The 27820-nt window shown below is 32.6% G+C and overlaps 1 protein-coding gene across 2 annotated transcripts in view; it reads right to left on the bottom strand.

Annotated features, from left to right (window-relative positions):
* LOC117176040 (insulin-like receptor) overlaps nt 1-27820 on the bottom strand; it is a 409747-nt gene that overhangs the window by 173877 nt on the left and 208050 nt on the right. For both annotated transcript variants that reach the window (XM_033366024.1, XM_033366025.1), the window contains exons 2-3: nt 22939-23177; nt 20019-20639 (exon numbers count right to left, since the gene is read on the bottom strand). In XM_033366024.1, coding sequence (XP_033221915.1) covers nt 20019-20463 — 445 coding nt within the window. In that variant the 5' untranslated portion in view covers nt 20464-20639; nt 22939-23177. The remainder of the gene's footprint in view (nt 1-20018; nt 20640-22938; nt 23178-27820) is intronic.

Below are 27820 nucleotides of genomic sequence, written 5' to 3'. Positions count from 1 at the left end.
ATCGACTCGGGATACTTATAAGATACTACCATGATTTTTTCAGATTTTTTGGTCCAAAAATAAATTAGGCCAAAAACCGGCCTTACCGACTCTCCCCCTTTAATATGAGATTTTAAAGGATTTAAAATATTTTAAGGTATTTTTAAAATTTCAAGGAATTTTCAAGAGCTTTGAAAATTTTAAAGAAATTTAAAAAGATTTTAAAGGATTTGAAATAAAAAATATTTGAAAAATTTCAATAGAGCGATTTTTTGTATTTTATTGAATACACGCCTTTCTTGGTAGAAAATTAATTTTGTTTTGTCGAAAATTTAACTATGGGTAAACATTAATTTTTTGTATAGAAAATTAGTCTTGTTGGAAAATAAATTTCTTTTGTGCAAAATTCATGTATTTTATTAAAAATGCCTTTTACTAGTATACAATTCAGCTTTTTGTATGAAAATACATTAAAATCGCCAATTTCTACAATTTCTTTCAAATGAGGATCGAGATATAAATAGAAGACCAACGACGTTTTCCGAAGCTTTCAGATCGGCAATCATCGTGCAGCAGAAATTCCGAGAAAACCGAAGTTCGAGTCGTGCATTTTCGGCTTACACACGAACTTACAGTGGTAATCATGCACATTCAGTTTTGCGGCTCACAAACGGTAGGTATGGTGGGGGTAAATTTGTAGCTCGATCTGGCAGCACCGATTTAACCTCTACTCCTTACCACCACCATCCCTTACTCTATTCATGAGCTTATTCATTTGGTGGTGGAGTGGGAGATGGAACGTCGAGGTGAAACTCAACCAGACCAAAAGTGACCGCGGGCCGCAATTCCGGTATTTTCTTGACCACGGCCCTCAACTCGGTAGTAGCCGCGCGGGAGATAGGGTATAAGCATGATGCCTGGTCTACAATCGCCGCAAATACAGTGGGACCTCATTCGTGTCCCAGAGTTGGGACCGGGAACCTCGTTTGTGTCGCAAACGTCCCTTCCGGTCGTTTCAGGGGCGTGCTTGGGTAGCATGATTTATAACATATCACTGATATATACTAGACATGACTAAACACCATTAGGAACAGCACTGGATTGTGGTGCGCGCGCAACTTTTTGACGTAATTTCCGCGTCACGAGCGAGGTTTTGAGGAGTCACGTGACCACGACACGAAGCCGAAAGCGACTCGAACGAGGTCCCCCTGTAGCTCGTTGCGGCGCCGCAAGTCTCAGCGATGCGATGTGGCATCGTAACGCAAGGAATAGCCGTCTACAGTGGTCGCGAGTGGCGCTGTGTGGCAGCCAATCAGAGCTTACTATTAAATGAACTGTTTTCTCGTCGTGCTTTGACAGTCAAATATTGTTCGCCCGTACAATGGATCCCTCTGACCCGCAATTCGCTTTTTTTCAGTTTTTTTCTTTAATTTTAAATGCTTTTAAATGTTTCTCATATAACACACCAAACCAAGAAAAAAATCCAGACAAATGCAAAGCAAAATCACTCGAACTCAGTGTCGGCGATGCCACAAACGTGTAGTTGTACGAGGTTATGTGATGAAACGCTCTGATTGGTCCTCTGACATTGGACGCGTGATCACGCGAGACGGTTGCGGCGCGAAAAGTAGAGTTGAACCAACTTTTCGCGCTCGGTTACTTGCGGTGCGGCGCTTGCTTGCGGTGCCACAACGGGCTGTTTGCGACTATTGTAGACCAGGTTTTAGGTAGGGAGCGAGAGAGATGACAGGGACGAGAGGGGTGGTAGAAGAAGTAGAGGAGAAAGAAAGACTGGGCAGAGGAACGTGTGAGATGGTACAAGGGCGGAAGAGGTGACTGCCCGGATTCAGAAGGGCTGAGGGAGATTTAGGCATGGAAGAGGGCGCGATAGTGTTGAGTGAAGGAGTCAAGCAAGTAGCAGTGATAGTGGATGAAGAAAGAGACGGGGGGAGGCTTGAGTGGTCAGAGTAGAGGGGTTTAGATACCTTTTTGGCATAAATGAGAGAGGTTAATAATAAAGTGGCCAAAAGCTAGTAGTGTTTGGTAAGGGGTGAAGGGGAGATTGACGAGAGGGAACGGAGGAGGTATAAAAAAGTATTAGTAGGTTTTTTTGTGGGCTGATTCCCGCCTGTTTCGCGATATGATTTATAAGATTATTAGAAGATAGCCTATCGATGAATGGGTGTTTGGCATTACATTAGCGTCATTATCACATATATCACAATAAGTAATATCTCGTACAATACGAGAATAACGTTCTTCTTTTTAGTTATTAGACAAGAATCCTTTACACTGTCAAAAATAATATTAAATTCAATATACCCATGTGTATTCAAATTATTATACCATGAAATCGCTATTAAGAGCGCGTATATTAAATTTCATATACATTTATTTCAATCACAAGAAAAATCATATAATTTTATTTTTCACAAATTTAAAATAATTTTAGCTGTAATTTTCGATTCTAAATAATAAAACATAATACCTTCTTCCGGCTAACCAAAAATAAAATTGGTTTTCAAGTCGAAAAGTTCAATTAAGCAAATAAATAACAGACTTAACCTACAATTAACTGTATTCGCCTTAAATTTTGACCATTTAGAGCGAAATTAGAAAAAAAATTACCCGTGCATTGCACTTTCATTATAAATAACAACTGAGTCGACGAATTCTAGATCATTAATTTAATTGAGAATATTTGACAAGATTTAAAGAAATGAAAGCAGGTTGAGTTTTCATGTACATTGCTATACTGACGTGCATATTAAATTAAATACACATGTATATTAAATTCACTACAGCCATGTATGTTGCATTTCAGTAGCGGTAGTGCATATTTGCTTCACACACATGTATATTAAACATCATTCAGATTTTCTAACAGTGTAATTACTGAAAATGCAAAGAATTCGTACCGTACAATCCCGGTATCTGCCGCCTGAAGGGGTGTAGGGGAGCATAATTCCAAGAACTGAGCAGTTAGAGAGTACCCCCACTCTACTGTACTCCACTTTACATTGCACATACGAAGAATAGCGCAGAACTCGCAGTCGCGTAAGAAGGAGACACAATAATGTGTGCGTTAAAATACGTGTGGAGGATGGCTGTAACATACGGAGAGTGCAAATAGCGGAGCGCACAGTAATAAATGTAATGTCCAAAATTTACGTCCATTTAATTTAATTCTTTTGTTATTTTGCATATTCTTTTATACATTTTGCGCTGGAGAGAGAGGATTTCGAAAGCACGAGAAAAACAAATAACACTGCCAACTAACGTAACGTGAGCGGAACGGGTACCGGATGAAATCGTTACGCTCAGCCAATGTGATAATGTGACTGTAAACCTCGCTCTGTTTATAAACACCCCAGTCACTTGCACCTTCCTTTTACTATTCAACTACCTTGGCTCAAAAAAAGCTATTCGAATTTTTCTACGCATCTCGATTCGAAAAAAGGTTCGAGGGTCACTTGTTAAACCACAGGGGCTATTTACTGTTCAAACTAATGATCCTGATAATTACTCTCTAAATTTGCCTTAGATAAACAAATCAATGCTTAACTTCTTGCTTCAGCAATCATTTTTTGCTTTTCAGTGAACCATTTTTAACTAATTCAGATTTAGAGAGAATATCTGTAAAAATGTAAAAAAAAGTAAGTGAAAGACATTCAAGTCTTTACTGTAGACTGGTTTCTATCGATTGCTCGTACGTGAAAGGGAGACAGAAATAGAAAAACAATTTAAGAATTTCGAATGTGACTTTCCGAGTGTATAACCCCGCAGTTAAACCTTAGTATCCTTGTTATATTCCAAAGACAAAAGTGGTAGAAAACTGTGAGGAAAACTGTTTAGAGATAATCCAAAGTTTTTAGAACTTTCAAACGAAATTTCAATATATAATTTAAATGTTATAAACTAAAAGTTACTTTGTACTTTTTTTTACATATGAGCTACTTTCTGCGGAAGGTGCTAAATATCAAAATATGTATGATGATTTTATATTAGTGAAGAAATTGTCATTTAAACTGTTAAAAATGATGAAAAACAGAAGTGTTTTGTATAATTCGGTTATCTATGTAAAACTCATCTGTTTATTTGGTGCTTTAACTCTTTATTAAGTATTTTAGAAATGATTAGCTCAGTTTTCGTAATCAGTGAACTGTGTCATTAGTCTCATTGTCTACTTTCAGCCAGTAGACTATGAACTTCGAACGATAATAAGGAGCATGATAAATGGTCATAAAACTTTTTGGATGATCGATTATGAAGCTCAATGAGGTGAGATACCTTCTTGATTAGCATCGTGGGCTTTAAATAGTATTATTGAACCCGAGATTGAATCAATGGAATTACATACCTCCAATGAAAAATATTCTTATCAGTCAATGCAGTTATTCAATTACGCGTAAGGAAAACGGATATTGGTTCTATTGAATTCTAATTCTATTAACTATAATTTGTTAATTAAACGATAATTTTTTCCGTGGAGTATATTCTGTCCTATATGTTAAAGTTACTATATTAAGTGAATATTTCAACATATAGTTTAAAATTTTTAAGGATTGAATTCAAGAGAATCCAACACCGTGAAACACCTATCCTTCAAAGAAAGCCGAATTCGGTGTATCCTATGAAGGCACAATGAAAATTTTCATCGTTCAAAATGAGATGCAAGAATCTTCACGCTAGTGGTTTTCTGTTAGGTCCATTCAACAGAATACAAATGTATCCAATAGTATTCAAGTGAATTCAAAACATTTCAACAGAATTCTATTGAATTTAAAATTAATATAATTTAATTAAACTAGTTTCAAGATGTATTATACAATGAGTAGCTATTACAGGAGAGTCAGGGCATAAAAAAATCTGGAAATTCAGGGAATTTCTATAACTTTTAATAGCTGTCAAGCAGAATAAATTTGAAATTTTTTTATTTTAATTTAAAATTGCTTTATTCCTTTTATAAGAGATTCTAGGTAAAAAAATATTAGATGTTGAAGATTCTGGTATTTAATTATTAATGGTCATGGGAAATAAAAAATTAATCAAGAAATCAATAGGTTTTGAAACACAGCTTCCTCTTGAAGATTATGTTTTTAGTTATAGTTTCATTAATTGTTTGAAGATTTAACAATTTTCCTAAAAATTAGTATCTTTCCGGTCAAACATCCAACTGTTTTGTTGAAAACTCAACTATTTCGAGGAAAATTGACTTGTTTTTAAAATTTTATATTTTACTCAGCAGACAACTAGAATCTTTCTTAAAAAAAAAGTTCAACTATTTTTTTGAAAATTTGTGTTTTTAATTTAAAAATTCATCTGCTTCCAAATCCAAAAATGCAACTGTTTGGTTGAAAATTAATCTTTTTTTACTTGAGGATTCTACTATTTTGTTTGAACACTTTACTTGCATCACTTTGTAAAGAAATCATTTTTGTGTTAAAGATTTATATTTTTAATTGAATCTTCGTCTCTTTGGTGGAAAGTTTAAATATTATGTTGAAAATTAATTTTTTTAAATTGAAAATTCAACTTCTTGGGTAAACGTTGAACTACTTTATTAAAACTTTTTTTCTGAATGAATTTGTATCTGTTCTTAAAAATTTAAATATTTTGTTGCAAATTTGTTTGCAGAAAATTCATATTGTCTGGTTGAAAATTCAATTTCTGTACAGAAAATTCGTCTTTCGGCTTCAAGGTTCAACAATTTATTAAAAAATGTTTTCTCTTTCATGACTGAAAAATCTTTACTCATTTTATCTGAAATATTGTTTTATTCAGTTTATAAAAGATCCTATGTTAAAAATATCACAAGCAAGTATTACTTTAAATACGAAAAATTTCCATTAGTTTCAGGTCCCGTATTTTATCATTTCTGGATACCATAAATTACGTACATTAATGGGGGGGGGGAGGAGTAGAATTTATTTGTTGCGGTCCATTACAGTGGGGAAGGGGAGGGGGTCTTGGAGAGGGCCTAGAATGCGTTACGTAATTTAAGTGCGGTCCCTTACGCAACATTGTTTTCACTTTTGAATTAAAAATATGAAGTATTTTTTTAAGTCACGTTGTTTTTGGTAATATTATAAAACAGAAGTAGGAATGTTTTTTTTTCAAAAATGAATGACATAATTTTTTATTTGCATTAATTGTGAGTCCCATTTCCAAGTGAGTAGAATTAGAATCTTATTATATTCCAAAGATTTCATCTTAAAAAAAGGTTAAAGTTTGTTAAAATTTACTCAAAAAGTACAAATATCTTTTGCCACAGAATTTTAATCCTTTCGAATGAATTACAACCTTTAAATCTTTAATAAAACAGGAATCTTTACTCCTAAATGAGTAGGATACGCCATTATGAAATATTAGAAGTGTACTGAACTGATTCCTGTACTGGAATCAATGTTTACAAAACAAGTTCAGAAATTTGTACCTAAACTACGGGCAATATTTTCCTATTTCATTGTTCTATTTGCAGAAGAGAGTTGTCACTTTGCTTGACAAGTGAGCGAGCGTGATCACCCTCAGGTGCAGTTACGGCCAGAGAGTGAGTAAATTTATTACGAGCGACATCTACGCATGCATGAGTTGCAGTAACCGGTTTTCAATGCATTTGACGTTTTAACGATCAATGCCTCAACATGATTGGCATGAATCTAACACTATATCCATCTGATGAAGGGGTCAATACCCTCCATTTTTGAAATACTCAAACGAAACGCACTTTTCAATTATTAAGTGCGGCAATAGAAGAAATCTCTATATACAGCCTATACGGAGACAAAGATATCGCACAATGATATCGCAAAACCTTTGAATGGAAATAAAGCGCAATATGATAAAGTACAAGCAGGTTCCGGAGCTTTTTAGAATATTATAATGCACTAATATCGATTGGCCACTACTAGAACCCTCGTATATATAATAGAATAAAATAATAATATAATGTAAAATCTTGAAATGTACGATATCACGATTTTACGCCATTATAATGTAATAATTACGATACATAGCGCAGGAATTACGGTATATAATGCAATTCTTGCGATATCGTTTTCTCCGTGTAGCTCAAGAAGGTCGGCCACTCTATTTACGGAAAAATTGTATTTGACACATCAGTGGAATTTTCAATATCCTTAATTATACATTATATCTGCTTTCAAATAAATTTAACATACAATTTACGACAGAATTTTATTTCGAGGTCTCGAAAAACGACTTCCGTATAAAATAGCTTATAACACACACTTTACTTTTTATCTCGTATTTAGGATGTTTACTGTTCTTTTTCTGATCTCAACACGTATGACTTGACTCATTTGAGAAATTTACTAATGCTTTTCCTTTTATTCTTTTAAATATTTAGATATAGAAATTTCCTTTACATATTAAAAAATGAAATAATAATCTTTTGTATTGACAAGTAAAAAATATTGAGTCCATGTGAAAAAAATTGCATAAATACAAACTCAGATCAAATAAAAAATAATTAGTTACACTTAAAAATATGTGTAGGTTAGTGAATGAAGCGATATAAAGGTCAAAATACTTAGGTCCGTTAAACTGGCAGAGACACATTGCAAGAATGGACTGCAAACCTATTGGGAATTTAGGGCTAATTTAATGCCCTATGGCTAAATTTAATGCTCTACATTTAAACAAAAAAACCGGTGGTCCTGCTAGCTTATCGTTAAGATAGCAGAACCACACATAGTAAAAAATTAATGTTTCAAAATTTCTTTACTCTATAATTTAAAGCTCATGCCCTATTATCTATTACCCTATCTGATATTATCTATCATGCCCTATTAGCTCATAATGCCCTATTGTCAAATTTAATGCTGCGCAATTTTTCGAAAAAACCTGTGGTCATGCTAGTTGAACGTCAAGCTAGCAGGACCAAACATAGAAAAAAATAACTTGGACAGTATTTCTTTGCACTATAAATTAGGGCTTATTTAAGACTCTGGGAATATAATAATGAAAAATGAACAACAATTGTTCAAACCATTTTTGTTTAAACAATTCTAGTAAAAATGAATTAAATAAATTTCTTCTTCTACCCTATATTAAGGCTCACTTACAGCTCCATGAATATAATACTCGAATTTAACAAAAAATTGTTTAAACAATTATTGTTGAAGCAAATTTACCACACAAAATTATTTTACCTTCGTTTCTTTTGCATAATTTCAGGCTCATTTAAGGCTCCTGAAATATCATCGACCGAAGATCGTGCGATATTTCCTTAGCCCTTTTTTTGTTATATATGGTGTTGTGCCACCTTAGCGTTATAAAAAAATATGTAAACAAAACGATAAAATCCATTTTTACTCATTGCATAATTTAGGCCTCCTTTAGGACTAATTTGGGCTCATAGTCTCAAATTTTGGGCTCTAGTATTTTTTGTAAAAAATAGATAATAAATTTCTTAAACATTTTGTAAAAAGTTTAATTATAGCCCTATGTGAGCCTTCACATAGATCCTTAAATGAGCCAGAAATTATGCAAGAGAAATGAAAAGAAAATAATTTTTTGTGGTAAATTTGTTTAAACAATAATTGTTCAAGCAATTTGTTGTTCAATTTAAATATCATATTCATGTAGCCCTATGTGAGCCTTCACATAGGGAAGAAGAAATTTGTTTAATTCATTTTTACTATAATTGTTTAAACAAAAATTGTTTGAACAATTTTTTTTTTAATTTTCATTATAATATTCCCAGAGCCCCAAATTATTGTGGAAAAAATAATGCGTAAATAAAAGTAATGAGCCCTAAATTATAATGCAAAGAAATATTGTCCAAGTAATTTTTTGTATGTGTGGTCCTGCTAGCTTAACGTTAAGATAGCATAACCACAGGTTTTTAAAAAAATGCGTACCATTAAATTTGGCAACAAGGCATTAAGTGAGAGGTATATTAAGCTGGCACAACACTATGAAGGTATAGAGATGTAACCTATTTCATAATTTAGGGCTCACTTAGGGCTAATTTGGGCCCGTGGTCCTAAATTTTGGGCTCTTTTATTTTTAAAAAAAAATAGTGTTTTGCGTTAGCTTAACGTTAAGCTGGCCGAACATTGCTGTAAAACGTGCTAAAAATGATTTCACGGAAAATTCACCTTATACAATAATTTAGGACTCATTTAGGGCTCTTGGAATATGATCATGGAAAATTTAAAAAAATTGTTTAAACAATTTTTGTTTAAATAATTCTAGTAAAAATGAAGTAAACAATTTTCTTCCTTTACCCTAAGTTAAGGCTCACTTGGGGCTCCATAAATATGGTATTTGAATTTTACAATAAATTGTTTAAACAATTTTTGTTTAAACAAATTTGCAAAACTAAATATTTTCTTTTCTCTTCCATAATTTCAGGCTCATTTAAGGCTACAGAAAAATCATCGACGAAGGTCGCGCGATATTTCCTTTGCCCTTTTTTTCTATATGGTGTTGTGCTACCTTAACGTTATAAAAAATACATGAAGAAAACAATTAAACACCTTTTTACTCCTCGCATAATTTAGGGCGCATTTGAGGCTAATTTGGGCCCGTGATCCTAAATTTTGAGCTCTTTTATTTTTTGAAAAAAATAGTGTTTGCGCTAGCTTAACGTTAAGCTGGCCGAACATTGCTGTAAAACGTGCTGAAAATGATTTCACGGAAAATTTACTTTATACAATAATTTAGGGCTCATTTAGTGCTCTGGGAATATGATAATGAAAAATTTTAAAAAATGGTTTAAACAATTTTTCTTTAAACAATTCTAATAAAAATGAAGTAAACAATTTTCTTCCTTTACCCCATGTTAAGGTGCACTTGGGGCTCCATAAATATGGTATTTGAATTTTATAATAAATTGTTTAAACAATTATTTTTATTTTTCATTATCAAGTTCCCAGAGCCCTAAATTATTGTATAAGGTGAATTTTGCGTGAAATCATTTTTAGCACGTTTTACAGCAATGTTCGGCCAGCTTAACGTTAAGCTGGCGCAAACACTATTTTTTTCAAAAAATAAAAGAGACCAAATTTAGGACCACGGCCACAAAATAGCCTCAAATGAGCCCTAAATTATGCGAGGAATAAAAAGGGGTTTAATCGTTTTCTTCATGTATTTTTTATAACGTTAAGGTGGCACAACACCATATATAAAAAAAGGGCAAAGGAAATATCGCGCGACCTTCGTTCGCTGATTTTACAAGAGCCTTAAATGAGTCTGAAATTATGCAGGAGAAAAGAAAATATTTTGTTTTCGCAAATTTGTTTAAACAAAAATTGTTCTTTTTTTAAATTTTTAATTATCATATTCACAGAGCCCTTAATGAACCCTAAACTATTCTATAAGGTGAATTTTCAGTAAAATCATTTTTATAACGTTTTACAGCAATTTTGAACCAACTTATTGTTAAGCTACTGCAAACACTATTTTTTACAAAAAGTACGTGAGCCCAAAATTTATGACTACGGGCCCAAATTAGTCCTCAATGATCCCTAAATTATGTGAGGAGTAAAAAGTGGGTTTAATTGTTTTCTTCATGTTTTTTTTATAACGTTAATGTGGCACAACACCATGTATAACCAACAAAAAAGGGCAAAGGAAATATCGCGCGACCTTCGGTCGATGATTTTTCAGAAGCCTCAAATGAGCCTGAAATTATGCAGCAGAAAAGAAAATATTTCTTGTTGCAAATTTGTTTAAAAAATAATTGTTTAAACAATTTATTGTAAAATTCAAATACCATATTTATGGAGCCCCAAGTGAGCCTTAACATAGGGTAAAGGAAGAAAATTGTTTACTTCATTTTTACTAGAATTGTTTAAACAAAAATTGTTTAAACAATTTTTTTAAATTTTCTATTATCATATTCCCAGAGCCCTAAATGTGTCCTAAATTATTGTATAAGGTGAATTTTCCGTGAAATCATTTTTAGCACGTTTTACAGCAATGTTCGGCCAGCTTAACGTTAAGCTAGCGCAAACACTATTTAAAAAAAAAATAAAAGAGCCCAAAATTTAGGACCACGGGCCCAAATTAGCCCTGAATGAGCCCTAAATTATTAAATAGGTTACATCTCTATACCTTCATAGTGTTGTGTCAGCTTAACATAGCTTTAAGTGAATCCTAAATGAGCCCTAAATTATCGTGGAAAGAAATAATGCCTATGTCGTTTTTTTTCTCTGTGCGGTCCTGCTAGGTTAACGTTAAGCTAGCATGACCACAGGTTTTTTCGAAAATATAATTATAGTGCAAAGAAATGTTGAGAAATTAATTTTTTTCTATGTGTGGTTCTGCTATCTTAACGTTAAGCTAGCATGACCACCGGTTTTTTTGTTATGATCTTGAGCATTACATTTGGCAATGGGGCATTAAATTAGCCCTAAATTAGCCCTAGATTCCCAATAGGTTTTCAGTCCATTTTTGCAATGTGGTCCTGCCAGCTTAACAGACCTTAATTTAATGCTCTCCATCTAACCAAAAACCCAGGTCCCGGAAGCTGGAATTACAACATTGTCAAATTGATGTGGGCACTATACCATAATTTAGTGCTAATTTATGCTGTAGAAACAAAATTTTGTGCCTGGTAATTTTGGCCAAAAACATGTAATCTTCAGCTGAAGCCTCCGGTATGCGAAACTCGGAAACTATTAGTGGTATCAAATTCTCCTTTGCGCAGAAATTTAGTGCTAATTAAGTGCTCAGAATTTGTGCCTTGCAAGAAATCCGGGCACTTTTTTTTTAATAAAAACGTGTAGTAATGCTGGCTTCAGGTGACTTTTGCACCCGGTAATTTTGATGAAAAACATGTAGTAATGCTAGCTTCAGGTGACTGTGATGTTGTGAAACTCGGAAACTATTAGTGGTATCAAGATCAGCTTTGCGCAGGAATTTAGTGCTAATTAAGTGCTCTGGATTTATGCCTTGCAAAAAATCCGTGCACTTTTTTAAAATAAAAACGTGTAGTAATGCTGGCTTCAGGTGACTCTGGTATGCGAAACTCGGAAACTATTAGTAGTATCAAATTCTCCTTTGCGCAGGAATTTAGTGCTAATTAAGTGCTCTGGATTTGTGCAGGGTTACCTGAAGCCAGCATTACTACATGTTTTTGCTCAAAATTACCGGACACAAAATTTAGTTTTTGCAGAATATATTAGCACTTAATTAGGACTAAATTCTTACGCAAAGCAGATCTTGATATCACTAATAGTTTCCGAGTTTCACAACACCAGAGTCACCTGAAGTCAGCATTACTACATGTTTTTGATCAAAATTACCGGGCACAAAATTTTGTTTTTGCAGAATATATTAGCACTTAATTAGCACTAAATTCCTACGCAAAGCAGATCTTGATATCACTAATATTTTCCGCGTTTCACAACACCAGAGTCACCTGAAGCCAGCATTACCACACGTTTTTGGTAAAAAAAAGTGCCCGGATTTTTTGAATAGCACAAGTCCAGAGCATTTAATTAATACTAAATTCCTGCGCAAAGCAGATTTTGATATCACTAATAGTTTCCGTGTTTCACATAGCAGGGTTACCTGAAGCCAGCATTACTACATGTTTTTGCTTAAAATTACCGGGCACAAAATTTAGTTTTTGCAGAATATATCAGCACTTAATTAGCACTAAATTTCTACGCAAAGCAGATCTTGATACCACTAATAGTTTCCGAGTTTCATAACACTAGTCACCTGGAGCCAGCATTACCACACGTTTTTGGTAAAACTAAAAGTGCCCGGATTTTTTGAATAACACAAATCCAGAGCACCTAATTGGCACTGAATTCCTGCGGAAAGAAGAATTTGATACCACTAATAGTTTTCGAGTTTCACATACCAGAGGCACCTGAAGCCAGCACTACTACACGTTTTTGGTAAAAAAAAAGTGCTCGGATTTTTGGCAAGGCATAAATCCAGAGCACTTAATTAGCACTAAATTCCTGCACAAAACTGATCTTGATACCACTAATAGTCTCCGAGTTTCGCATACCAGAGTCACCTGAAGCTAGCATTACTACATGTTTTTGATCAAAGTTAGTGGGCACAAAATTTAGTTTTTGCAGAATATATTAGCACTTAATTAGCACTAAATTCCTGCGCAAAGCAGATCTTGATACCACTAATAGCTTTCGAGTTTCGCATACCGGAGTTGTGGCTTCAGCTGAAGCTAGCATTACTACATGTTTTTGGCCAAAATTACCGGGCACAAAATTTTTTTTCTGCAGCATAAATTAGCACTAAATAAGCCCTAAATTATGGCATAGTGCCCACATCAATATGACAATGTTGTAATTCCAGCTTCCGGGACCTAAAAAAACCGGTGGTCATGCTAGCCTAACGTTAAGCTAGCAGAACTACAAATAGAAAAAAGAAATATCTGAAAATTTCTTTGCTCTATAATTTAGGGTTCACTTAATGCCATATTGTCAAATTTATTGCTCTGAAATTTCTATAAAAAAACCTGTGATCATGCTAGCCTAACGCTAAGCAAGCAGGACCACACACAGTGGGAGGAAATGCACTTTTTTTGTTTAAAAATGTGCAGAGCCTTTAATTTTCGTCCGATTTGGAATTTTTTAAAACTAAAAGTGCATTCAATTCTGAAGAGCTTGACGCTCCGAACTCTTGTTTCCTCTATTTGTTTATTAATAATCTTTTTACTCAAAGTATGTTAAAAAAAAATAATTTTTTTATTATTCCATTTATTTGTTCTAAACAAATTTGACAAATCAATTAGCAAATAGTCTTATTATCGGTAAAAAGAATTTTCTTTGCTAAAATGCTTCATGTTAATGTAGGAATTACATTTAATAAAAAAATAAGATTCTATTTTCAATAATTATAAAGGATGTTTGAGTATGATGAAACAATTTGGAGAGACCTAACTTCAAAATATCATTTTAACTGTGTGTTTTGGCTTACTACCCGTACGTAATTTCACGGTCGACAACGGGAAATTTACGTCCAGTATGTATTTCTTCATGGCGGACGCAAGTTGAAGAGAAAAATATGTATTTTTTACAGATTTCGGCTTATTTACGGCGTGCCACACCAAGCGAATAACTTCCATCGTTGCAGGATATAAATTTACACCAACTTTTTTACAGTACATGTAATTTTGTTTAAGAAAACTCAAATTTATCAGATATTGGGAAAAAATGATACGATATCAGGTTTCGCAATGCAATGTAGTGGTTTTTTTAAGTAATAAAAATAACAGAATGAAAGAAAAACCTACACAATATTTCCTTGTACTATAGTTAATTTAGGGCTCGTTTAATGTCCTATTTCCAATTTTAATTGCACTCCATTTCATTTAGAAAAAAACGGTTGTCATGCTAGCTTAACTTTAAGCTAGCAGAACCATAAACAGAAAGAAAAAATATTCTGAAAATTTCTTTGTTCTATAAATTAGGGCTCACTTAATGCCCCATTGTCAAATTTAATACTCCGCTATTTTTGGAAAAAACCTGTGATCATACTAGCTTAAAGTTAAGTTAGCAGAACCACACATAGAAAGAAAAAAAATTTCTCAAAATTTCTTTTGTCTATAATTGAGGGCTTATTTAGGGTTCACTAAAGCCCTATTACCAAATTGAATGCTTCGCAATTTTTAGAAAAAACCTGTGGTCATGCTAGCTTAAAGTTAAGCTAGCAGAACCACACATAGGAAAAAATACATTTCTGAAAATTTCTTTTATTTATAATTTAGGGTTCATTTAGGGCTCACCCCTGTGACTGGTCACAGAAATAATGTGAGGTCACACCCCTACCCCTTTTCCAACGCCACGTAATGGCGGAAAGGCACCCTAATGTCTGGTCAAAGAAATAATTTAAGGTAGCACCCCTTTTCCAAAGTCACCTGAGGGCGGGTAGACAACCCTGTGCCTCGTCACAGACATAATGAAAGGTCGCACCCCTACCCCTTTTCTAACGCCACGTGGGGCGGGAAGACAACCTAGTGACTGGTTAAAGAAATAATTTAAGGTCGCGCCACTAACCCTTTTCCAACGCCACGTGGGGGCGGCAGGCACCCCTATGACTGGTCACAGAAATAATGTAAGGTCGCACCCGTACCTCTTATCCAACGCAACGTGGAGGCGGTACGGTTTTTTATTTAACCGGAGAGCATTAAATTTGGCAATAGGGTATTAAATTAGCCCTAAATGAGCACTAAATTCCCTATAGGTTTTTAGTACATTTTTTCAGTGTGGTCCTGCAAGCTTAATGGACCTAGAATTCTTGCATTTCTGACTTTCCTAGTATAATATTTAATTGCTTTTAGTTTTACAAAACCCTTTTAATCCTATCTTTATCAACGGCCGCACGTCTTGAGTAGCGTATTTAATTGATGTACAACAGAACCGCAACATGACCTGGATTAGAATCTCTACCCCTCTAATTGCTGCCCTTTAGGGTAAACTATCCTAATAAAGCCTCGAGTAATTAAACCTCAGCTAACAAATTCAGTTAAATATGATTGCCTAAAGTTCTTTAAATTATTCAAAATCTTTGAATTGTACAAGAATTTGAATTTTTTGCGTTTAAAGATAAAGTGTAACTTTTTAGGCACTGCCTATGTTTACGGAATTTTCCGAAACTATAGCCCTGAATGAGCTGCATAAGGGATTAGAGTTACGGAAAATTCTGTAATCATAGATAGTGCAAACTTTTTATTAGAAAGTTGACGGTCTCGGGTTCTTAGAATATCTTAAAACTTCTGCTTTAAACAGTCCCTTATTTTTTAAAACTCTTTTCTAGGTAGAGCCCGTCACGTTTTGCGAGCAAAACTTTTTCAAGGGACTTTGGATACTAAGCTTGCAAAGAATGAATCACGCATGTAAATTTAAAGGAGCAAAGTACCTCAAAAGGGTGGATTTAAATTATACGCATCCATCAAAATTATACTCAAAAAATAAAATGAGATCTCAGATATGGCATCAAAAAATCATTTGCTTAATTCAAACCAATTTTCCTTTAAAATTTTTTCCTTTAAATATAAACAGAACGTGAAACATTTGAATTTGATAATACGAAAAAAGTATGGATGTGATTCCAATTCCTTAAAATTCAAAAACATTAATTTGTACCATATTAAAATGATCAAATTTCATAGTATGATACCGATGCACTTCAAATTCAATAACCTGCAGTTATAATAATATCTTATTATTAGTATATAATTAGTTAAAAAAATAGTAAGCAGGCTTCAAAACATACTTTTTATTTCTGATAGCTTTCAATATGAAAATAAATCATTTTTCGTATTTATCAGTTGCTGATTTTTTGATTGGTTTTTTCGTAATCTTAATTGAAATGCCTTAAGGGTCGTTGCCAAAATTTTCTCAAGTTCGAACTATTTTTTGCTAGAAAAATTACACCATTAAGCCATTTCCCTTTCGGGGTAGGCGTGACTCACTCGGCAGGGGAAAGGAGTAGTGTGTGGAAGGGATAGAGATTTTTCAGATTGATCCAGAATGATCTTCAAAAAGCATACTGAGTTACTTTTTCCCCATTATTTCACACCAAAAATAGAACGAAAATACCGATTTTAGAAATAAACACACATTTGCAGTGTAGATAAATTTTAGAATGAACCGGCCCTGACTGCGTATGTTGAGATTTTTAGCATGTCAGCACGATAACTTTTGAAACAAATTGACAGATTAAATTGGCTTTTGGTGTACTCTTTAAGTGTCCTAAACTGAAGGTAAAGTTCGTTAATCAGCCGTTTTTTAAGATTAAAAAATTCTATGTAAGGCAATTCGTAGTAATCAAAAAGTCAAAAAATGTATCCTTATGACTTTTTTCAATAAAAAAAACGAATAGAAACGCTGCTTTTTTAACACCCTACAAGATTGGCATAACAACTTTTTGAATTTGTTTGTAAAATAAATAATTCAAAACTTTAAATCAAATAACACGAGATACGGAGAAACTATAATTAAACAAAATTATTGGTCTTAAAAAGATCTACAAATTTTCGATTGACCATTTTTATTAAATTAACAATGTTTCGTTTTCATCGTGAAAAATACTCTAAAAAACGAAAGTTTTTTGAAAATAGATCTTACTCATAATACGCATAATAAGAATGTGTTCGTTAAAGCCGACGCAGCTTTAACAAAAGAGAATTCACAATCACTAAACTTAAGTTGTCGACGTAAAAAGTCCTATGCAAAAAGGCGGGGGAAGTAAAATGACCGAGCACGAGGTAAATACATATATTAAAAAAATATATAATCGAGCGCAAAGCACAAGACCCAACGGGTACGCGCCCTAGGCGCGCTCAAAGATTCGGGCAGCGCGCACAGCGGGATACGAGAATGTGCTCGCGCAGAGTGCCGATTTTTTTGTCAGAAATTTCTCCATTTTTGTGTGCGACTTTGTATTTGGGGACATGTTACCGAGTGAAAATGTAAATTATCTTTTTAATCTTCCATTTCTAAAACAAGCCACTACAATTTTGAAACTTTGCTAAAAGTTACTCTGATGCAGTACTCTATCCCAGTATGCCTAGTATTTTTCAAAAAACTCGTTTCAATTATGAAAATAGGTAAAATGATAGGGATTTAAATTTCAGAACTTTTTGGCAACGGCCTTTAAACTAAAAATTAAACAACTTTTTAGGCCTCGAAATAATATTCTAGAATTCTGAACAATTTAAATTTGTGACCAACATTTTTAAATATGTGCCATTTTCAGTCGTACCTTCACTTTCGCAAATTTTCTAGTAATTTTTGTATTTAACATTTTTTTTAGCTAGCTTTTAAGAATCTGTTGGAACACTCAAGCATTTTTTACTAATAAAATACATTAGCAAGTGATTCAAGAAGATGAAGGATTAAAAATGAGATACACAACAGAATAACAACAATTTCATATTTGACTTTCAATAAATGTATTTTTATGGGTAGATAGATTTTCATTCCTTTTTCTCATCTAACTGAAGATATAAAAATCCAACCATTTTTTATTGAAAGTTCATTCTTTTTGATTGAAAAGTCTACTATTATATTTTTGGTTAAGTGTTCATCTTTTTTGGTTAGAGACCGTTCATAAATGACGGAAGACTTTAAGCCTTCGAGTACACACCTATTTCATCAAACATCTCCTGCATACTGGGTCAACCTGACCCTGTTCTCTTTTTGGTTGTCTGTAACTTCACAACTACTGAACCTTTTTACTTACAAAAATTAAGAGGTATACTTTCAAGTATGTTAAAGTAATTATAAGTATAATAAGTGTATTTAATATCTTTAACATACGTAAAAAATTCGCAAAACAAAATATTTTTGCAAAAAGTGACATTTTATGGAAAAAATTTAAACTTTCTTAATTTTTAATATTTTTGGCTAAGAATTTATGAGAATACTCTCAAAGTATGCCTAAATAATAAAAAAATAGTCCTACTTTGTAACTTGAAAAAAAGGTATTTATTTTGCATACTGATGAAAACGAAAAATCCCAATTTTACATGGGCCACCTTAAACCTGCTGCGATTTCAATCGCTTCTCAACGACGGCTGATGACTCGGCACTCGGGACATCGAACTATAGTTATAAGGCTACGGTGCCGCAATTTTTTCAAACGCCTGAGCTCCATTTATGGTCAAAGTCGGCGACATGGTCAATATGACCCAGTGTGTACTCTAAGGGATTAAGAGGGGGGAGGGGGTAAACAAATTCTTGCCTAATTAACGGAAGGTCCCTCAACAAATTGGTAGATTTTTTTTCTTTTTTGACTGAAAAATATTTTTTGTTTGAAAAGTCAACTATTTAGATAAAAATTGGTCTTTCTGGGATGAATTTAAATATTGTTTATTAAAAATTAAAAATATCAAGTATTACATTTTTCGTAGAAAATTCATCTCTTTTGTTAAAAATGTAATTGTTTTGTCCAGCCGTCTTTTTGCATTAAAAATTAAACTATTTAAGTAAAAAATTCACTTATTTAGTTGAAAATTAATTTTTTTGTGGACAGTTCATATTTCGGGGTTGAAACTTCGACCGTTCTTGGGAGAAGTCATCTTTTTAACTTGAAAATTCAAGAAACTGATTAAAAAGACGTTCTTTTTGTATGAATTAAATTGTTTTTTATTTCAAATAAAAATATTTTTTGGTTACAAAAAATTATTGGTTGAAAATTGAAGTACATTGAAACTCATTTATAGCGTGGATTTTGAGGCTGGTGGTGAGTGGGAACTAATTCATTTTAGCCCGCTCCGCTTTTGTTTGTTCACACTTGAGTGTTTGCCTGAGTGACAACCGTAGACCCCGCGCAACCCTAACAGACCCTGTTACACCTACTTGCGGCGCGGCGTCAATTCTCGGAAGAGCTATAGAAGGGAGTGCTATTGAAGGGTTTCACTGTACTTGCTTAGAAGTTGAAATAGTTTTTGAGAAATTTTTTGATGATTCATAATTTTAGTTTAACTTTCGTTCTTTTTGGTAGAACATTAATATTATTGGCTGCAAATTCATCCTTTTGTTAAAACTTCAACTTGAAGCGTTTAAACTGTAACTTAATATAGTATAAAAATAAATTTTGTTTAAAAGAATTGATTCCCCGATTTTCGTGAGAAATAAAAAAATTTTCCGTATTTTTAGAGCATTTTGGCCTGTGGAACATGCAACCTGCATAAAGATGTTTTTGATTTGCAACTGCAGAATTGATTTATCTTTCAGGTTTAGTTTCTCGATTGAATCGTGAACGATTTATTCGCGGTCGATGATGTCCTTCAAATCTACAAAATCAGCAAATAAGTCGTTTAGGACACATTTGACATGGGTATCGACAAAAATAATTACGTTGAAAATGCCTTGTTTTCTAATGTGCTGAATTTGTGTTTATGATTTAAAAAAAAAAAATGAATAGAAACCCTGTAAAAAAGGCAGAAAGGTGCTTTGGGAGTCTTTCAAATTGAAGGCGGGAAAAGGGGAAATCAGGGGAAAAAGGGGACAACTGCCATCCCTATAATAAGGTATAGGAAATAACGAATGAAGGGCATAGAAATGTATATTTGTACTCACCTACGTGGTCAGTTGAATTACTACTAGTAGATTCCTGAACCTGGGCGATACTCGGCGACACAAAGTTCAGTAGCAGCAGTGGAACAATCAACCAAACGAGTCTTTGCACCGTTCTCTTGGCACTGTTCCATCTCACGACACTCGAAGCACACCTTAAACAACGACCCTCGTTCACACCACTGCGACACCGATGTCCTTTTTCACCCTGAATTTCCGTCCTCGTCCCACAGAGGTTCCTGCGCCTAGACCTCGGGTCCAGACACTTAGAGTCCTTTTCGGGCTCCACGGCTGAACCATGGAGTCGCTGACAGGCAATGCAAACTGTTTCCGTTGGACTCGAAACCGGAGATGCGCCGAGAGCGCCAGGACAGTAGCAGCAATGTCCCTTGGCGAAGTCGCTCACGGATCCCTCCGACGGGATTCTTGATTCACACGAATTATTCATCCTGGAGATGTCGTCTTTTCGGTCAACTCGCGATCGCGATCGGTCTTTCTAGGCTCACTCCAGATGCGAAGACCTCGTCCTGTTTTTGATTATAATCATGGCTCCGCTCCGCTTAGGCCCGAAACTAAAGTCGGTATCGCTTCATAGCCATTCGTCAATGATCTTGTTTCTTCATTCTGAACAAAACACAAACAAATGAACAAATTAATTTTTTTCATTTATCAATAAATGAATCGTATCTAAAAAAAACAGTGTAACGATATTAGAAAATCTTGATTTATAAAATTGACAGGAAAGGCCCACTGATTATTGCAATATATAGAAAAAAAACTTAAACGAAAATATTAAAAAAATCATATCTACATTTAAGTAAGTAATTATGACTATTAAAACAACTATTTAAATTATTTATTATTTATTTATTTACTATTTATTTAACTATTTAAAACAAAAATTATTTATGCTTAGGTTTATCTTCAAAAATGTGTTGCAATAATGAATGGGCCTGTTTTCATCAATTTTATCAATCAAGTTAAATACTGAGTCATTCTGAAATTGAGAGTACACCTAGAAGATCCTTCATCAGAAAAATTATAGAAAACTGTATGAGAATTGAAAAACATTTGTGATCTTTTGATGCACTTCGTCGGTTAAATATAAACTTTCAAATGTTCTAATATAATATTGAAAATATTCTACACGTTTCATGTTAGTGCTTTTTGCTGGAAATTAGTTTTAAAACAAATGATTTAAATATGAAATCATAACGTTTCGAATAAGACTTACAATTTCGAAAAGTTGTCGGTTTGTCAGTTTTTCTTCGGAAATGAGCATTTAAAAATAAAACTTATCATAAAGATTCGTAATTTTCAATATTTTTAAGTTATGTTAGCGATTTTTTTTAAACAAAAAATGATAGATTTCAAAGGTTCATACTTTTTGGTTTTGCTGGAGTTTCATACCGGAAATCGGTTATTTTTAACAGAAAGATAAAGTTTAAATGAGGATTTATAATTTCAACCAATTTTTACATTCTCATTCACGAGAGTTTAATGTAATGGTCCACATTTTCGATCTCTGGTTTTTAACGGATCTTTACGGTTCGAACATTGCTTATTAACATTGTTTCAAACTTTCGACATATATTATTGGCACTTTGTGAATTTAATTAATTTTGTAAACGAATGAATAAATGAATTTTCTATTATCGTTAAAAATTATAGTGAAAATCTTCAATAGCCCTCCCTTCTATAGCCTGTCCGAGAATTGAAGCCGCGCCGCATGAAGGAGTAACAGGTGCTGCGCGGGGTGCGCGGGATCTACGGCTGTCACTCAGGCCAGCAGTCAGGCGTGAACAAACAAAAGCGGAGCAGGCTATAACGAGTTAGCTACCACCCACCGTCAGCCCCGCAATCGGGGCTATAGAAAAGTTTCACTGTATTTCTGTAGAAGCGAAATATATTCAAAATTTTTCTATAGTACAAATACAAATTACTACAAAAAAACCATTGTAGTTAAAGAATTTCATGATACTGATACACTTCTAAAAAGTATAGAGATGTAAATTTGATAAAAACATTTTCCTTTAATTTTGCTCTAACATTTTTTTACAAATGTTTTTAAATATTAAAAAAAAGATTAACATTCTAAAAGTAAAAATTAACCTGGATGCTAAATAAATTTTCCTTTCAAAAATTACAAAAATATATTTTCTTGCGTCATTATAGATATATTTCGAACGATTCAGATAATCAGATTTAAAAACTTTCTATTTCGAAAATGTCGATTAAAAAACTTCCAAATTTTTAGTCAATTTACAATTAAAATGTACAATATGTACAATTTTAAAAAAAGCAATTTAAAATGAGCATTTTTATACTTCTTATACTTCAAATCGCTCCATTTCTAATCTTATTAAACTGATGGACATATTTTCTTCGGCTTTAAAAACATTTGACGTCACATCACGTGATTCGCACTATGAGAGCGCCACAAATTTGAGTTAAGAAAATCGACATTATCGGTCGATATTTTGTCAATTTTTTAATCATTCATACAAACATTATTGAATAAAAAAATTAATTTAAATTTAATTTTTAAATTCCTGGGAAGTCATAGTTTATATGAAAAAAGAACTTATTTTTAAGCACGAGGCCCAATTTTGGCGATCTTTTAACCCCTCCTTCCCGCAAAGTAGACACGGGGGTGCTACGTAGTTTATGGAAGGTCCTTAATTAACAATTCATGCATTTTTTGAATTTTTTTTGTACAGAATTAATCGTTCTTGTTTAAAAATCAACTATTTTATTTAAACACCTAAGTGTAAATCCACGTAGCTTGGACTCGGACCCCCCTCCTATATAGACCAACGTGGCCTCTCTTGCCCCCCCCTTCCCCTAAAGAAACCATGTGGTTTATAGAAGACCCCTTAATGGATTCGTTCTACACGAGATATATGATTGATTTGATACATACCTTTAGCGATAATAAATATTCTTGTGACTGGAGCTCCCACACGACTCTGGGCGATACCGGAAATAGATTCTTCTTTTGGACGTCATGCCACACTTTCTCGTAAAAAGTAGACTCCGTTCGAAGACCCTACCTTAGAAGTAGACAGTGAATATTTTTCAGGGCTATTTCACGAGTACCAAGGATTACTGAACTAGCAGAGGTTGATCGCCTTGTCAATGACGTTCTGACAGCATCGCATCCTGCAAACGTAAGGACACGGCAATTATTTTCGAGTGTGTATAGACAAATCGGCTACTTAAAGCACTTAAAAAGACTCGGGTTTTCGCCAGATCCAAAATTTGTCTACGAGGATGCATTCTGTAATGCAATATGCTAAGCAGACAATCTAAAGGCAATTTCACTCGCGGGACCAAAACGATTTTTGCGCGAAAATGTTGTTACTTTTCTTTGTATATTTTATATATTTTCGAAAAATTATAATTATATTTCTTCTTTTTTCTTAACATGTTCTCGGGTGAACCCCGGGTCAGCGAAAATGAATATCCTTAACCATTTTCCATATACGAGGGATATCGTATAATCAAACCCCTAATAAGTATAGCTATAATAGGCATATTAAGAATAGGTGTCTGAAGGAATTATTGGAATTATCGGCAGTGACAGTTCAGATTTACTTTAGACAATTAAACGCTTTTTACCACTTAAAATGTGTGCAAATGTTAATATTAAGAAGAGTTTGTGATGTGGCAATAATAATTTACAAATGTTTCGATTGTAGGCGATAAATATATTGAAATATCAAGAAACGCGATAAAAACAAGAAACTTGACCTCCCAATGCATTATACGGATTTCAAGGAAATTCATTTTCGCGATACCAGACGAAAAATTGGCTACTGTAAGTTAATATATCCTTAATATGAAATCTCTAAACGATATTGTCGATTTCGATTGTCACACTACTCGATTTTCATTGCTATATGCGTGAGACACGAGTTGTGAATGGGTTAGACACAGTTGGAAAATATTGAAAAAATTGTCACGATTGCTCGTTCTTTGACAGCTACACGCGTGCGAAAGGACACTCGTGAATCACCGTGACGTAGCCAGTTATGGAACGTTACACGCATTTTCTTGAAGTTAAATGATCCCAACGAAGCTGGCTAGATCTGCGCTTGCTTGGATTTGACTGACGTTCATTGGCTACGGTGCGCGTCTGTACTTGATTTTTAAATACGTACGCGAACTAGAGCCAATGAACGACGCACAGTTCAAGCATGCGCAAGTATTTTTAGATTGCTGTTTGGAATAATAATCGAATCAAATTTCGAGGTCGATAATACTAATCAACGCTTCTCATTTACCACCACCTTTCCACCCGTAATACTGCAATCGCAATACAGGGCATCTGCTTTTTATTTATGATCGCATTCTTATTTCAATTTAAGCCTCTCTGCTTGTTATTTATGATCATATTTTTATTTCAAGTTCGGAAAGAACATTTTAAAGCCTTCAAAGCATTTGAACGAAGTATCTGGACCATTAAATATATCTACCTGAGTGTCTACGGAGAATTTCTCCGAGCTTCTCAGAGCCTTCAGAATCTTTAACATATACTCTGAAATTTCTATCGGTAGAGTTAGTATATTTTTAATCATAAGTTAATGTTTAATCTATTATTTGTTATTAATATAAACATTAACAGTAAGTAATATTTCTATGAAGTATGGAATTTGTTATTAAAGTCCATTGCTGGTGGAAAATGCGATAACAACTTTTAAAATTTTGAGGTTAGGAATTAATTTTAGAATACAAAAGCGAACTGCTGTTCACAAAATTAGATAATTTTGGCCACTTTAATGTAAATCTTCCGTATATATCTACAAAATTCTATCAAATATTATTTTTGCTATGAAAGGTTACGAAAATGTACTGCAAAAACTTTAAGAAAGTTAAGCTTTTACTGAAATTTTTCTTACAAATTACACGAAGATTTCATTCAAATTTATCAAATGTTTGGTGAAGAAACAGAAACTATTTTAATCAGGATTAAAATAAAAAATAGCTTTTTATGTTTTCATCTTACGTCTTTTTGATAAATTTGTTTACTGCGAGCAGTTCGCTCTTGAATTGCAAAATGTAATATTAACCTCAAAATCTCAATAAGTTGCTACCGCATTTTTTATCAGCAATGACATTTTAAAACAAATTCCATGAATCACAGGAATAATACTTAATGTTTATATTAAATGTAAATAATAACTAAAACATTAACTTATGACTAAAAATATACCAATGTTATACTAACTTTAGTCAATATCAGAAAAGTACCATTAAACTCCTTGCACTTGACCTTCACAACAAAACAGCTGTATAAAATGTATAGGCTTCCAATGTTTCATGTGCTTTTAAACAATATATGGTTTAAGAAATGTGGGATTGAATGAATTATGTTCAGGTTTATGGATGCATCGGGTCTTCATATTTATATTTGTAACAAAAAACACAAATTTTAACAAAATACGGGAATTTTTAAACAAATAATTCCATTTTAAACTAAAAAAAATCAAGTTTCAATAAAAAATATCAAATTTTAAACAAAAATAGAATAATTCAGTTTTTAGTTTATAGCAATTAATATTCAAACCAAAAAATGAAATTTTCTACAGGTTATTAAAAATTTCTATCAAAACAGATGAACTTGACACCAAATAGTAAAAGTTTTGACAAAAAAGATACATTTTTAATCACAACGATTAATTTTTAATTGAACCAAAATTTCTAAAAACAAATAATAGAATTATCAACTAAATTAATTTTCAATGCAAGAGCAATATTATAAAAAGAATTTCAAATAAAATAGAATTTACTTATAACCAGGCAGGTTCTACATATTATTTAGCAGAATCTCTCAGCGATTAACATTCTTTTATAGTAAATTACGCAAGACGTTTACCAAAAATGATATAATTAAAATTTTCCTTAGGTATTAATTTTTAACAAACAAAAAAATCAAGAAAATAGTCCAATCCTAAATACACAAGATAAGATTTTAACAAAGAAAAATAATTTTCTAACAGAAAAACCTATTTTAAAATGAAAAAATTAATTTTTAATTAACAACATAATTTTTCATCCTGAAATTGTGCCGTTGTATTTTTAATCAATTTTTAACAAAGTAGTTGAACCCTAATCAAAAAGATCAGTTTTCAAACAAATAGTGGAGTTTTCAACTAAGAAAGATACATTTTTAATTAAAAATATAAATATATAAAACCAGAAATAGGATTATTCCTTTTTAGGTAAAAGAATTAATATTTAAGAGCAAACAATTAAATTTCAACAAATTAATTGAAATTTTACTAAAATAGATGCATTTGATGATACATACATAGTTGAACTTTCAAGCAAACAGATGTATTTTCAAACAAGAAGATTAATTTTATATAAAAAAGACGATGTTAGAAACAAATAACTGAATTTTCAACCCAAAAATATCCACTTTTAATGCCAAATTTCAGTGTTCCACCAAAAGTGGGATAGTTAAATTTTCAGTTAGAGAATTTAATTTTTACCAAAAAAAAAAACGGAATGTGCAACTTAATAGTTTTGTTCTCAATCATAAAGATGAATTTTCAAACGAGAAGACTGATTTTCTACCGAAATAATGAATTTTCATCTAAATATTTACATTTTCAAACCAAAGGGTTGAATTTTCAACTACAAAAGATCAATTTTTAACTTCAAATATCAATTCTCTACCAAAAATGATATAATCCAATTTTATCTTAGATAAATTAATTTTGGACTAACTTCAAAGGAACTTTCAACAAAATAGTTGAATTCTCAATTTAAAAAATGAATTTTCAAGGAAGTAGTTTCATATTTCTAACAAAAAACACAAATTTTCAACAAAATACATGAATTTTCAAACAAATAATTCCACTTTTTCCTAAAAAAGATCAAGGTTCAATAAAAAATATCAAATTTTAAACAAAAATAGAATAATGCAGTTTTTAGTTTATAAAAGTTAATATTCATTCAAAAAAATGAAATTTTCTACAGATTATTTCAAATTTTAACTAAAACAGATGAATTTGACATCAAACAGTAGACACAATGGTGGCCTATATCAGAGAATTTTATTAAATCTATGAAAAGTACAAAATAAAGTATGCAGTTTTACAATTGGAAGCAGTATTTTTTTATTAATATCTTAGTTATGAACTAATAAAAAATAACAATCACTTATTTTTTGATTTAAATTTTGTTTAATTTTATTGAGAACTATTGATAAATCTTGCAGTAATCTTAAAACATTATTTTATTTTAAAGAAGTGCAATTGATGAAAAAACAATACCAACGTAATCGAAAAAGTTTTGTCATCAATTTTTTTATTTAATGAAACCATTTTCAATCAAAAAAGTTGTTTACAAATGATTTTTTCAGTGACCTATATGTAATTATATTAAATTTTTTATTATTTTATTCCTTTTTTGTTATTTTGCAGATGATCTGCTTGTACGAAATTTATTATTATAAATTGTAAGAAACCTTATACAGATGTCAATTGTTTTGAACTAAATTAACTTTCAATCCAAGAACAATATTATAAAAAGTATTTAGAATAAGATAGAATCCACCTAAAATCAAGCAGGTTCTATACATTATTTAGCAGAATCTCTCAGCGATAAAAATTATTTTATTGTCAATTATGCAAGACGTTTTTTACCATATAAAACAATAAAAAGTCGAATTTGCACATCTATTTTAAAAATATATATTGTGGTGAAATTTGAGGTGAGTGGATTGTGGAAGTGTGTGGAAGGGTGTGGAGGTGAGAGATCTAATTGTGGGATTGTGAGATTGTAAAGGGAAGGTA

Source organism: Belonocnema kinseyi, chromosome 7 (assembly GCF_010883055.1).
Source record: "Belonocnema kinseyi isolate 2016_QV_RU_SX_M_011 chromosome 7, B_treatae_v1, whole genome shotgun sequence".
Classification (NCBI taxonomy): Eukaryota; Metazoa; Arthropoda; class Insecta; order Hymenoptera; family Cynipidae; genus Belonocnema; species Belonocnema kinseyi.
This window is presented reverse-complemented; position numbering and strand designations above follow the sequence as displayed.